The sequence below is a fragment of the Ochotona princeps genome, chromosome 22, assembly GCF_030435755.1.
Source record: "Ochotona princeps isolate mOchPri1 chromosome 22, mOchPri1.hap1, whole genome shotgun sequence".
NCBI lineage: Eukaryota > Metazoa > Chordata > Mammalia > Lagomorpha > Ochotonidae > Ochotona > Ochotona princeps.
The window spans coordinates 35,053,581-35,065,894 of NC_080853.1; the positions used below are offsets into that span (position 1 = coordinate 35,053,581).

At 42.3% G+C, this 12,314-nt stretch overlaps 1 protein-coding gene across 3 annotated transcripts in view; it reads left to right on the plus strand.

The window, feature by feature from the left end:
- The window catches only part of GPCPD1 (glycerophosphocholine phosphodiesterase 1), a 57,276-nt gene extending 45,288 nt beyond the window's left edge, over nt 1-11,988 (plus strand). For all 3 annotated transcript variants that reach the window (XM_058679292.1, XM_058679293.1, XM_058679294.1), the window contains 6 exons: nt 821-882; nt 1,946-2,011; nt 5,024-5,160; nt 5,571-5,706; nt 6,196-6,356; nt 10,629-11,988. In XM_058679292.1, coding sequence (XP_058535275.1) covers nt 821-882; nt 1,946-2,011; nt 5,024-5,160; nt 5,571-5,706; nt 6,196-6,356; nt 10,629-10,815 — 749 coding nt within the window. In that variant the 3' untranslated portion in view covers nt 10,816-11,988. The remainder of the gene's footprint in view (nt 1-820; nt 883-1,945; nt 2,012-5,023; nt 5,161-5,570; nt 5,707-6,195; nt 6,357-10,628) is intronic.
- Nucleotides 11,989-12,314: the final 326 nt, after the last annotated feature.

Genomic DNA, 12,314 nt, shown 5'->3' on the forward strand with positions numbered 1-12,314 from the left:
CTTTTTGTCTCCGTGTCTCTCTCTTTTTCCCTCCTTCCCTCTCTCCCTCCCTCTCTGCTATAATTCTTTCAACTAGGTAGCACATTTTCTAAAGAAGAAAAAAGTGAAATTAGAAGTTTTGTTTTGATATAAAAGTTTTGAAACTCATCCATAAGTTTGCTTTAAAATTTTTTAAAAGATTTATTTTTATTACAAAGTCAGATATATAGAGAGGAGGAGAGACAGAGAGGAAGATCTTCCATCCGCTGATTCACTCCCCAAGTGGCCGCAATGGCTGGAACTGAACCAATCCAAAGCCAGGAGCCTGGAGCCTCTTCCAGGTCTCCCATGCGCGTGCAGGGTCCCAAGGCTTTGGGCTGTCCTTGACTGCTTTTCCAGGCCACAGGCAGAGAGCTGGATGGGAAGTGGAGCAGCTGGGATTAGAACCAGTGACCATATGGGATCCCGGCACGTTCAACACGAGGACTTTAACCACTACGCTATCACACCAGGCCCAAAATAAATAAATCTGTTTAAAAAAAAAAAAAAAAGAAGAAGCCACCCACGTGGTTTTTCCCAACATCCATTTTACATGTTTTTGAAGATGTGAATAAGAGTGTTTATAAGGAAATAGCCATTTTTTACAGCCTAATTTTAGTGCTACAAACTAATCTAGGCGGATACTTCAGAAAATGAGATATTTAGTGGTTGAAAGTAGTAAGTGTAACGGCCATCCAAAGCATTGATAGGAAAGGCTCCAATGATTACTTTAGCCCCATGCTAAGAATCTTAGTGATAAAGCAGCATTTTAGTTATGAATTTCTGTACTTTAATGTTCTAGAATCTGTGGTTGAGGAGCAAAGTTCCTTTTTGGAAAATCAGCCGTTTCCTTCTCTTAAGATGGTAAGTTCCTTGAGGAAAGCAGGGTGAGTGTCAGCAGTTTGTTATCATCTTAAATGGGCACCGCAAAGGCTCCGCCCAGGGCAGCTTTAGAATAAATCTTAGCACCATTGAGTTATGTCTGCTTAAATGAAAAAGCATTTTCATCACAGCAGGTTAGTTTCTGTGTCTGAACAGGAAGGAGAGGGCTCAGGAAGGGGGTGGGAGATGGCATTTTGCCAGGTTTAGTAGCTTTCCATAGCTTTTGGAGATTGTCCAATCAGAGAAAGTAAGTGTCCTGAATACTTAAAATGATAGGTAAGTTTCAGGAATTCACCAGGAAGCCTAGGTGAGCCAGGAAGCGCTGGAAGTCGGTAGGCGCCATTCCTGCAGAGCTGCCAGGGGGCGCTAGCAAGTCCAGGTCAGCGAGTGCCTGGCCTGTGTGGGCACCCATCGACTGTTGGCCTGCTTGGCCTTCCCTCACTGTGGGTCTGATACCGGTCAGTTTCCTAGACACAAATACTGATTTATCATGATACGGAAGTGCATGCTTTAAAAATGGGGCTTGTTTAGTAATGAATTTTATCTTGTGTACTGTTTGGTAGCTTATATGCACATATGATTTAGAAAGAAGTGATAACAGATCTCTGAGATTTTGAAGTATTTAGGTTTGTATTACCTGAGAAGGATTTTATAAGATGATGGGAATCATTAAAGAGTGGTTAATGTAAATTAGAGTAAGTATTGATGACTCGCGTAGTCCTAGAGTGTTGGGTAGGCTGAAAACAGTTGAGTGAACACGGTCCAAGCCTTCAGTCCCTGACGTTCAGTGTTCAGGAGTGAGGAGCAAAGGATTTTAGATTCAGGTGGGTGGTGATTGCTGGTCTTCGATGTTGCCTCATTCACTGTAAAAGAAATCCGTCCAGCTTAGCTCAAGTATGAGAAAAGATTTATGCTGGAAACAAAGCATTTTATACTTACTAATGATATATGTTTATTGATTGCCTTTTCTAATAATTCTGTTTTATTTTTCCTATCGTCTGTCTGACCAATAAAAACAATTCACCACCAACCAATAAAACTCCAGGTTTTAGATTCTTTGCCGGAAGATGTAGGGTTTAACATTGAAATAAAATGGATCTGTCAACAAAGGGTGAGTAGTTCTGTGTACAACAGGTGTTTTCATTCTTCTCTACTCCCAGTTTTAAAAAAATTCCTTGATTCTTGTCTGTTTTAATAGAAAAGGCGAAACTGAAATCTCCTTGTGGCCCATTCAGTGACACAGTGTTTTGACCTTTATCGTTAATCGTTTTGTACATTTACATTGATAAGTCAGTACTTGAAAAGTATTGTGGAAATTAATACAGATGGCTTCCAGGAATACTTAAAAAGTGAACATTCTCTGATTTTTTTTTTCTATTTATCCTATAAATATATATTTTTTAGATAGTTTCATGAGTAGTTTTCTATTGAGTAGTAATAGTTTCCCAGGAAAAGAAATTTCTGAAAATGTATTTTAAATCACTCCTGGATTTGATCTTTTCTTGTTCAACAAATACTTGTCAAAAAGTGGCTGTTGACTAGATTTTTTTCTGAGTGCTTGGAAGAAGTACTGAACAAGACAGAATAAGGCCTTTCCTTCCTGGAGCTAGTTAACTCTAAAATTAATTAACTCTAAAATATACTCTATATATTAACTCTGTAAGTAACTATTAACTGTAAAAATAGAGCAGTTCACTCTAAAAATATAGGTGCCAGTGTGGTTGCTTTAGCCGGCTATGCCTCCAACTGCAGCACTAGTATCCCATACGGATGCTGGTTCAAGTGCCAGCTCTTCCACTTCTGTTTGCTTGCTAGGGCTTGGAAAAGCAGCGGAAGATGGCTCAAGTCCTTTGGCCCTGCACCCACTTGGGAGACCAGGAAGATGCTCCTGGCTCCTGGCTTCAGATCAGCTCAACTGTGGCCATTGTGGCCATTTAGAGAGGTGACTCAGCAGATGGAAGATCTCTCTTTCTCTGTCTCCTTCTCTCTCTGTTAATCTGCCTCTCAGATAGTAATAAAAATTTAAATATATATAGACATACATATGTGTATGTTTTTATTTATGTGAAAGGCCAGATAACAAGGAAAAGGGATATTGCATCTGCTAGTTCACTCTCCAGATGGCTAGACCAGCCAGGTCTGTGCCAGGTTGAAGTCTGAAGCCAGAAACTCCATCCTGGTTTTCCAACTGGGTGATAGGATCCCAAGTGCTCATGCCATCTTTTAATTATATTCTCAGACACATTAACAGGAAAGTAGATCAGAAGTAGAGTAACTGGAACCTCAGGAATTCTGATCCGGCATTTGGACCAATATCCTGAGATTGATTTCATTGTAGTGATGTCATTCTGTTGATGGCAATCTGATTCTGGCTAACACAGTATAGGCTCAGCCGAGATTGTCTTAATGAATTCGTTCTGAGCTTATGGAGCTATTTTTGTAGTTAATATTTAAGACATTTAATATTTGAATGTTAAGGCTTTTTGTATCATAGCTCCATAGTTTTAATTTTTTTTTTTTTTATTTTTTACTGTGCTTGCTAGGTGTAAGACCCAAATAATGAGATATTTGACTGGTGCTTCACAGAAAATAGCCCTTTTATAATTAATAGGATTATTTGGGTTTCTGTAGTAGCTGGTAGTTAATAATTAATAGGGTCTTAGCTAGTGAAGTGCCTTATCGTTTATGGAGGTTATATAGAAATATGTTAAAATCATAATAGACTTCAGCTCTCTGCACCCACATTCTTTTTGCTGTGCCATCACTAAGAAACTGTGTGGTCTTGGGTAATCACTCAATCTTTTGAGGCCTTTCTTTGGCTTCTTTGTGTATAAATAGTAGTTGATAAAACAACTGAGTACCAATTCACATTTGTTAGTATGACTGTCATCAAAAAGGTTAAAAGATAAATGTTGGTGAGGGTGTGTGGAAAAGGGAATTCTCATATGCTGTTGTTGGGCGTTTTACATGGAAGAGAAACAAAGTTAGAGCAATGGTGTAACACAGCAGTCCTTCTGAATATGGACCCAAAATAAAATATCTGCACTCCATGTTGATTGCAATGATATTCACAGTAGCAAGATAGGAAGACAAACCAAAGAGTATATGAACAGAGAAGTGGATCAGAAACTGTCATATGTATACAATGGAATATCATTCAGTCCTAATGAAAAACACAAAGAACCACATTTTGTCAGCTGCCACAACAGATGACCCTGGAGGACATTATGCTAAGCCAGATAAGCCAGACACAGCAGGAAAAGTACTACGTGATCTCACTTGTGGAATGACAGGGCAGTGATTTTTGGATAATGGGGAGATGCGGGTGAAAGAATACAAAGCTAGCAGTGGGTCTGGGACGATAGCCTAGTGGCTAACTCCTGACCTTGCATGCACTGGGATCCCATATGTGTGCTGGTACATGTCCTGGCTGCTCCAGTTCCCATCTAGCCTCAGCTCTGGCCATTGCAACCGCTTGGGGAGTGAGTGAACCAGCAGACAGAACATCTTTCTGTGTCTCCTTCTCTTTGTAAATCTGCCTTTCCAGTAAAAATAAATAAATCTTTTTTTAAAAGTAGATAAGTAAAATGAACAAGCCTAGAGATCTAAAATGTGACATGAAGACTATAAGTGTTGAAATTGTACTGTGTGGGGGATTCAGGAAGGAGGGTTTAGTTCCTCTTTTAGATTCCATCTGTTGGTTCACTCCCCGCGTGGTCACAGCCCGCAGGGCAGTCAGGCTGAAGCCAGCAGCTTCCTCTGGTTCCTTGCGTGTCTAGCTCCCAGCCCTTATGCCAGCTGCTGCCGCTTCTCCCACATTATTAGCAAGGAGCTAGATTAGAAATAAAGTCATCAGGACTCAAATCTGTGCCCAAGTGGGATGCCAGCATCACGGGCAGTGGTTTTACACTAGTCCCTTAGCTACCCTTGCCAGAAACAGAAAAGGGTAATGATGGATGGTGGTTATGTTACTTTGCTTCATCTTAGTATCTTTTACTATATCCTGTAACATCTTTGAATATACACATTAAAATAAGCTTTTAACGTTTGAAAAGTAAATAAGATTCTTTTCCAATTCTGTGTTTTGCAGCATGTAATGTGTTTCATTTTCCCCTCCACACAGGATGGAATGTGGGATGGTAACTTATCAACATATTTTGACATGAATCTGTTTTTGGATATAATTTTAAAAACTGTCTTAGAAAACTCTGGCAAGAGGAGAATAGTGTTTTCTTCTTTCGATGCAGATATTTGCACAATGTGAGTAATGTTTGTTTTCATTCTCTTACGCTCTTAGAATGTAGTCTGCACTTCAGGTGCCAGTGGGAACTAGAAGGGGGAGAGTTAGCCTCAGTGCAAGCTTTTTCCTACTGTCATGTCCCAAATGCCAGCTTCTTGGGGTGCCCTACTCGGACCTGCTGGGCCCCAGAGCCTCACCGTGCTCCACGTGAAGTCCCTCCCGGGCTCTCTCACTGCCCATTTCTGTTGTGGTTCTTTTTGCAAAAAAAAAGTCTTTTAAGTTGCTTCTGTGACTAAGCACAGGTTAATAGTGTTATGTCTAAGTAATGGTATTATGCATTTTTGTTTCCTTTAATTTTTAGTGTTTCCTGGTACTTGAAAACAATATTATAGCAATTTCCCCAAGTAATTCCTTCTGTTACCTTTTTTAGGGTTCGACAAAAGCAGAACAAATATCCCATATTATTTTTGACTCAAGGAAAGTCTGACATTTACCCAGAACTCATGGACCTCAGGTCTCGAACAACTCCCATTGCAATGAGCTTTGCACAGTTTGAAAATCTTCTAGTGAGTGAATTTCTGTTGTTTGATGCTTTAGAGCAGTAGTCAATAAGTTTCATGTTACACTACACAGTTAATGGTAGAAGGTTTAAGTGATACATAGTAAGCAGTTAACTGTACTTAAAAATGAATATATTAGATTTCAGAATGAAAGCAGTTACATTGAACAGAGTAAGTTTTCTTATAGGCCTGCATTGAGTTTTGGTTTAATTTTTAGTGGATTTTCTGAATTATCTAAAATGATAGCCTTTGAATCATGTAAAATAATAATCTTGTTTTGATAGTACATTCCATTAAATTTTTTTAGTTACACATTGACTGCCTGCATGTTTGTAAGTTGCATGAGTATTATAAATCTTACTGATAGGTGTTTATTCTAAATAAATGTCAAAATGAAATACTCGTTTAAAATTGGTAGGAACTCTGTGTAACGTTTTCTTTCCATGCACATTTTACTGTAATGACGTTGCGGGTAATGCCTTGCTTTGTCCTCAGGGGATCAACGCACACACTGAAGACCTGCTGAGGAACCCGTCCTACGTGCAGGAGGCGCGAGCCAAGGGGCTGGTTGTGTTCTGCTGGGGTGATGATACCAACGACCCGGAAAACAGAAGGAAATTGAAGGAATTTGGCGTCAATGGTCTTGTTTATGATAGGTATCTGTCTTTACTGAAAAATTCCATATTTGGCAAAGCGTAGCATTCATCTTACAAATTAAGTCAGACTTTCCCTACGGTTAGAGTTCGGAGTGTGGCCTGGGGTTTGCCTTGAGCTTTGTCTGTGGAGGATGGCTGTCTTCCCCAGGACTTGCCACACTCTCATCCCCTTCTCCGCCATTCAGACATTCTCTCTGGGCTGGGGAACCTTTTCTGCCAAGGTCCTTGTGGGTATTTCTAATACCATTCACGGGCCTAGGAAATGATCAAAACTAGGCTGCTAGAAGTTTTCCATGCCTTGGCCCTTTATCTCTTGCCCCAAATCCTGTCAGACAAAGCCTCATTTACACCATCTTCAAGCTGTGGCTGCAGTCTGTCTGCTTGCCATATTTCCTCCCCTGTCTCGTGTGGCCCACTGAAGTAGTGCCATGAGAACCGCTTCCGCACTGCTCAGCACAGCAGCCAGTGTGACTTCCCCACAGTATTCCATATCACAGAAAGGAAAGGCCGAAGATGTTGTGTGACCCGACATGTACTTGTGCCAGCCCCTTCCACCCTCCACATCCCTCCTGCCTCCCAATCCTCTTTCCCTCTCTGGCCTTTTCTCCCACAGACTGTGTGAAGACTGAAATGCTACCCACTGAGGCTTTCCTTGAACAGCCAGTTCTAAACAACCTCTGTTCCCAGTGTACTTCCTGAATTTCTTCCATCTCATCTCTCACCATCTCATCTCGCCTGCCACACTGCGTATACTTTGTTTTTCTTCCTGGCTTTCCCCATCTGCCTTACTCCTCCCCCTAAGCTCCATGAGGGTAAGGCTGTTTATGTGTGTTCACTGCTCTATCTTCAGAAGTTAGGCTGATAGATAATGCACAGCAGGAGCTCAGCTGTTCCTTGAACAGATGTGTATTTTTAAAAACAGCTTGAGTGGACAGTATGGTGCAGTGGATTAAGCCACTCTGCAAAGATTTTAAAATATTTTGCACCCAAATGTCTTTTAATTACATTTTACGAGTTTTTTGAAGATCTCCTGTATTTCTCTGAAACCATTCAGGCTTCTTGTTCCCTGCTTTTTGGAGTTTTCGTCACAGTCTTCAGTGTAGGAGAGTTGGAGAGTCCTTGACTGCCTCCTAGGACAAGGAATTGTATCTAAAAAGCTTGTTGGAAATTGAGTGTGTGAAGGGATTATACTTTTCTTTTTTCATGCAAATGCATTTTAAAAAATACTTTTGTTGGAAAAACAAACCTGTAGAAAGGAGGAGAGACAGAAAGATCTTCCATCCACTGACATCAATATATTAGGTCTTCATTAAGTTAGTGAAAAATGCTTATTATGAAAAAATTATGCATTGCATGCCAAACGTTGTTGCTTCAAAATAAACCTACTTTTACAAACGAGATTTATTTATTTTTATTGAAAAGGCAGGTATATTTATGGAGAAAGGAGAGACAGAAAGATCTTCCAATTCTGACTAACTCCCCAAATGGCCGCAATGTGCAGAGCTGGGTCCATCCAGAGCCAGGAGTCTCCTCTAGGTCCCCAAATCGGGCCTAGGGTCCCAAAGGTTTGGGCTGTTCTCTGCTGCTTTCCCAGGCCATAAGCAAGGAGCTGAGCAGCCAGGACACGAACCAGTGCTCATTTGGGATCCTGATGCTTGCAAAGTAAGGATTTAGTCGTTGAGCTGTAATACCAGGCCTCATTAAAGCATTATTTTTAAGTTAAAATTCATTTACTTATTTGAAAGAGAAATGACAGAGGAAAGGAGAAGGTAAGATCAGTCTTCCATCCACTGTCATAGCCCAGCCACCTCCAGTGCTGAGCTGGCCTGAAGCAGCAGCATGGAACTCCCTCTGAGTCCGCCATGTGGGTGGCAAGGCCCCAGCAGTGTGGGAAGAGGAGTCATCCAGGCAGCCCCTTCATCTGTTGCAGCAGGACCCTCTCCCTCCTTGCTGAGTTGGGCTTCATTGTGTGTAATCCCAGTGGCCTCCTGGGTCAGGAGATTAGAACTGTCATGCATGGTGAAAGCCACTCTCTCCATACCTACCCGCTGGATCCAGGTCGGCTGCCAGTTTTACATCAGGGAGAAGAAAGATACTACCGCGCAAACCTTCACCTCATCCTCCCCGTTTTTCGTTTTTTAGTTTTAATAAAGATTTATTTTCATTTGAAAGACAGGGTTAAGAGAGGAGAGGCACAGATTCTCCATCTGTAGATTCTCTTCCCGGATGGCCACAATGACCAGAGCTGGGCTGATCTAAAGCCAGGAGCTGCTGGATCTCCCACATGGGTGCAAGAAGTCTAAGGACTTGAGTGATCCTCCACTGCTTTCTTAAGGCTGTAAGCAGGGTGCTGTGTGGGAAATGGAGCAGCTGAGATATGAACTGGTACTTGTATGGGATGCTGGTACTGCATGCTGAGGCTTAGTGCCAAAACCAGTCTTCCCTGTTTTAACTTCTTCCTGTTCACTTGGAGTTCAAGAGGAATTTTGTACTGTTTAAAAAATTTTTTTAAATATTTACATACTTTTATTGGAAAGGCAGATTTACAGAGAGGAGAGACAGAGGAAAATCTTCCATCTGCTGGCTCACTCCCAGGTGGCTGCAGTGGCTGGAGCTGAGCCGACCCGAAGGAGCCTCTGATTGATTTATCTTAAAGGCAGAGTTGCAGGTGAAGACAGGGCTCTTCCGCCTGATCGTTCACCCCTACATGGCTGCAGGTCGGAACTTCACTGGATGTTGCACATGGGTGTAAGGGCCAGGCACTTGGGCCCTCCTCCACTGGCTTCCGGGGAGCACCCACAGGGATCTAGATCACACAAGGAACTCCCATGATTAAAGCAGCTCGCATTTGGATGCTGACATCGCAGACATTGGCTTACCTGGCTACGCCTTGACACCTACCCCATTTTCTTGTGTGTGTGTGTGTGTGTGTGTGTGTGTGTGTGTTTTAAAGACTTATTTTTATTGGGAAGGTAGATTTACAGAGAGAAGAGACAGAAAGGTCTTCCATCTGCTGGTTTACTCCCCAAGTAGTTGCAACAGGCTGAGCTGAGCTGAGCTGAAACCAGGAGCCAGGAGCTTCCTCCGGGTCTCCCAAGCGGGTGTAGTGTCCCAAGGCTTTGGGCCGTCCTCAGCCGCTTTTCCAGGCCACAAACAAGGAGCCAGATGGGAAGTGGAGCAGCCGAGACATAAACCAGTGCCCATATGGGATCCCGGCGCATGCAAGGCGAGGACTTGAGCTATCAGGCTATCGTGCTGGGCCCTACTTGTATTTAAGGGAATGTAGGGCAAGAGTGATGTTGGATGCTCTCTTCTGATGCCCCGATCCTGAAGTCACTTTCCCTTGTGTTAGCCATGGCTGTAACAGAAGGCTTTATTGTTGTAGAGCTAGTATAGATTTGTGTCTTGTTTCAGAACTACTTCTCTAGTGTGATGCCATTAGGTGTTCTTGGAAAGGTCTCTGCAGTCGCCTGGTGTTCATGTCTCAGTTGGAGCGACCCCGCTCTGTTGGCAGGCAGTGCCAGTATGCCCTCTGGGCACGCAAGCCCGAGTTGATCTGCCTGCACTGCAAGGCCTCACGCCACTTCTTACACTGGCGAGAGGCTCTCAGGTGGTTCTGAGTGACTTGGAAGTCAGAAGCCTCTTGGTATCTTCCCACTTGTAACCCAGGGCTCTGCAGAAGCCTCTTGGTATCTTCCCACCTGTAACCCAGGGCTCTGCGGGGAGATTAACATGGAGAACAGGTACTTCAGGAAGCACTAGTAAGCTACAAATATCACTGATTGGAATGCTTTAATAGGTTGGGATTATAGAAGAGGTAGGCTGCTATTCTGCATTATTAAACTGGGCAACAGGGAATTTTTTTAAAAGACTTGTTTATTAATTTGAAAGGGAAATGACCCAGAGAGAGAGAGGTATCTTCCATCTGCTGGATTGCTCATCAGATGGCCTCGCTGCTAGAAGCCTGCTCTCCCACAGGGTGCCAGCCCGAGTGCCAGCCCTGCTCTCCCACAGGTGCCAGCCCTGTCTCCTCGAGTGCATTAGGAAGCTGGGTGGGAAGCAGTGTAGCCAGCACTGTGTCCAGCATTCCAGTGTGGCAGCTTATCCTGCTCTGTGTGCTACACACCATCCTGGAAAAGAGAAGTCTGTGAAACTGTGGTGTGGGTATTCTAGGCATTGTGGACACAGATTCCCACGAAAATACTAAATCTGACTCATGAATAAACCATAAAATCATACTGTTTTGTGTATTTTGTCTTTGTTTCATCATAGGATATATGATTGGATGCCTGAGCAGCCCAATATATTTCAAGTGGAGCAGTTAGAACGGCTGAAGCAGGAACTGCCTGAACTGAAGAGCTGTCTGTGCCCCACTGCTAACCGCTTTGTCCCTTCTCTCTGCGGGGAGCCTGAGATCCACGTGGATGCCAACGGCATTGAAAGCATGGAGAACGCATAGCTCATTGCGGACCCATTTGGGTACTGGCCCTCCATCGCCAAGCATTGCTTAGCTATGCCTGCCGGTTTCTCAGTCCAATGAAGCAATAATGAAGTATTTTATTCTTTCACTACAGTTCTTGCAAGAATTTCAAGTATACTATTGAATCACTTGGCCAGGTATAATTACCAGTCAGTCTCTTTACAATGAGAAAATTTATTGGTTAGTAAATGTTTTGAACTAAACATGTAAACCTATGATGCTAAATAAATATCCTTAAAAGCGTAGCACTTTGACATTAGCTATAGCAATAGCGATAGCTCATATTTACCTGCTGACAACTTCTCATTCCATCAGGTCTTAAATCTAGCACTTGAGGAAAATGACTATGCATAGTTATACCTGACCATGAGAAAAAGAAGTACCTCAGATGCATGCATTTGCACTGGTGATTCCCACCTCCCGAGCCCCTGTGCCATCTGTGTACATAGGCCTTTTTTTACATGGGTTGGCATGCACACATCATTTTCATTCAGGATGAACCTTGGGGCTGCTGCCGTTTTTCCACTTAACCAAACCGCCTGGAGGTGAACCTTGGCGTTTGTTTCCTAAGTCTTTCAGAAGTTGTTTTGCAAAAATGTCGAAATTCCAAAATGCTGCAGGGTAACTTAATGTGTAGAATAGTTAGATTATGTACTGCATGGCTGGTAGAGTAGATCGCAGTGTACAGAGTCCGCTGGGTGCGTGCTTTAGGGTTCCAGCCCGGGATTGTACGCGTTTACCGTCGAGTCCTGCATCTGTGGTGCTAGGCGAGCGTAAGAAGATGCCAAGGACGCCCGAAACAACAGCCTGTTTGTGGGCATATTAAATGTGCTGATTTTAAGTTTCTCACTACCTTTTACACACCATTGCTTGCGGATTTGTGTGTGTGTGTGTGTGTGTGTTATATAGTACTTTAAATCTCCATGCAGAAAAATAAATGTCCTGAATTCTCATATTGGTTTTCTTTATTAGTAAATGCATATCATGCATGTAATTTATTTAGAAATGTAGAAACTTTACTGAATGCTTATGCATGTTTTTAGGATTGTACTAAGGTTTCTTTCATTAGAAATAGATAATGTTAGCGTAACTGTAACTTTAAAAATGAATGTTAAATAAAATGACATTTATTTTCTTCATTATGAAATGGGATTTCAAGAAGGAGTTACTTTTTTGCATAATGGTTTTATAATATTATCAGAAATTGGAATGTAGTATCCACCCTGTTTATGTTCTTCAGGCCCCTGCTTGTCTCCCCAGGCTGTGTAATCATGTGTGGACGTATTTGGGTGGTAGCTAAGAACCTAAGACTTGAATTCACATGTATCTTTTGGCTTCTTTTTTGTTTTGTTAATTAGGAATTTTTAGAAAACTCCAGAAAGTGTGCTTTTTTCATCTGCAGACCTTTGTACAAATTATTTAGGATGACTTTCTTAGCCGTGTATGTACAATTTTAGTACCTTTTCTTTGCTTTTTCC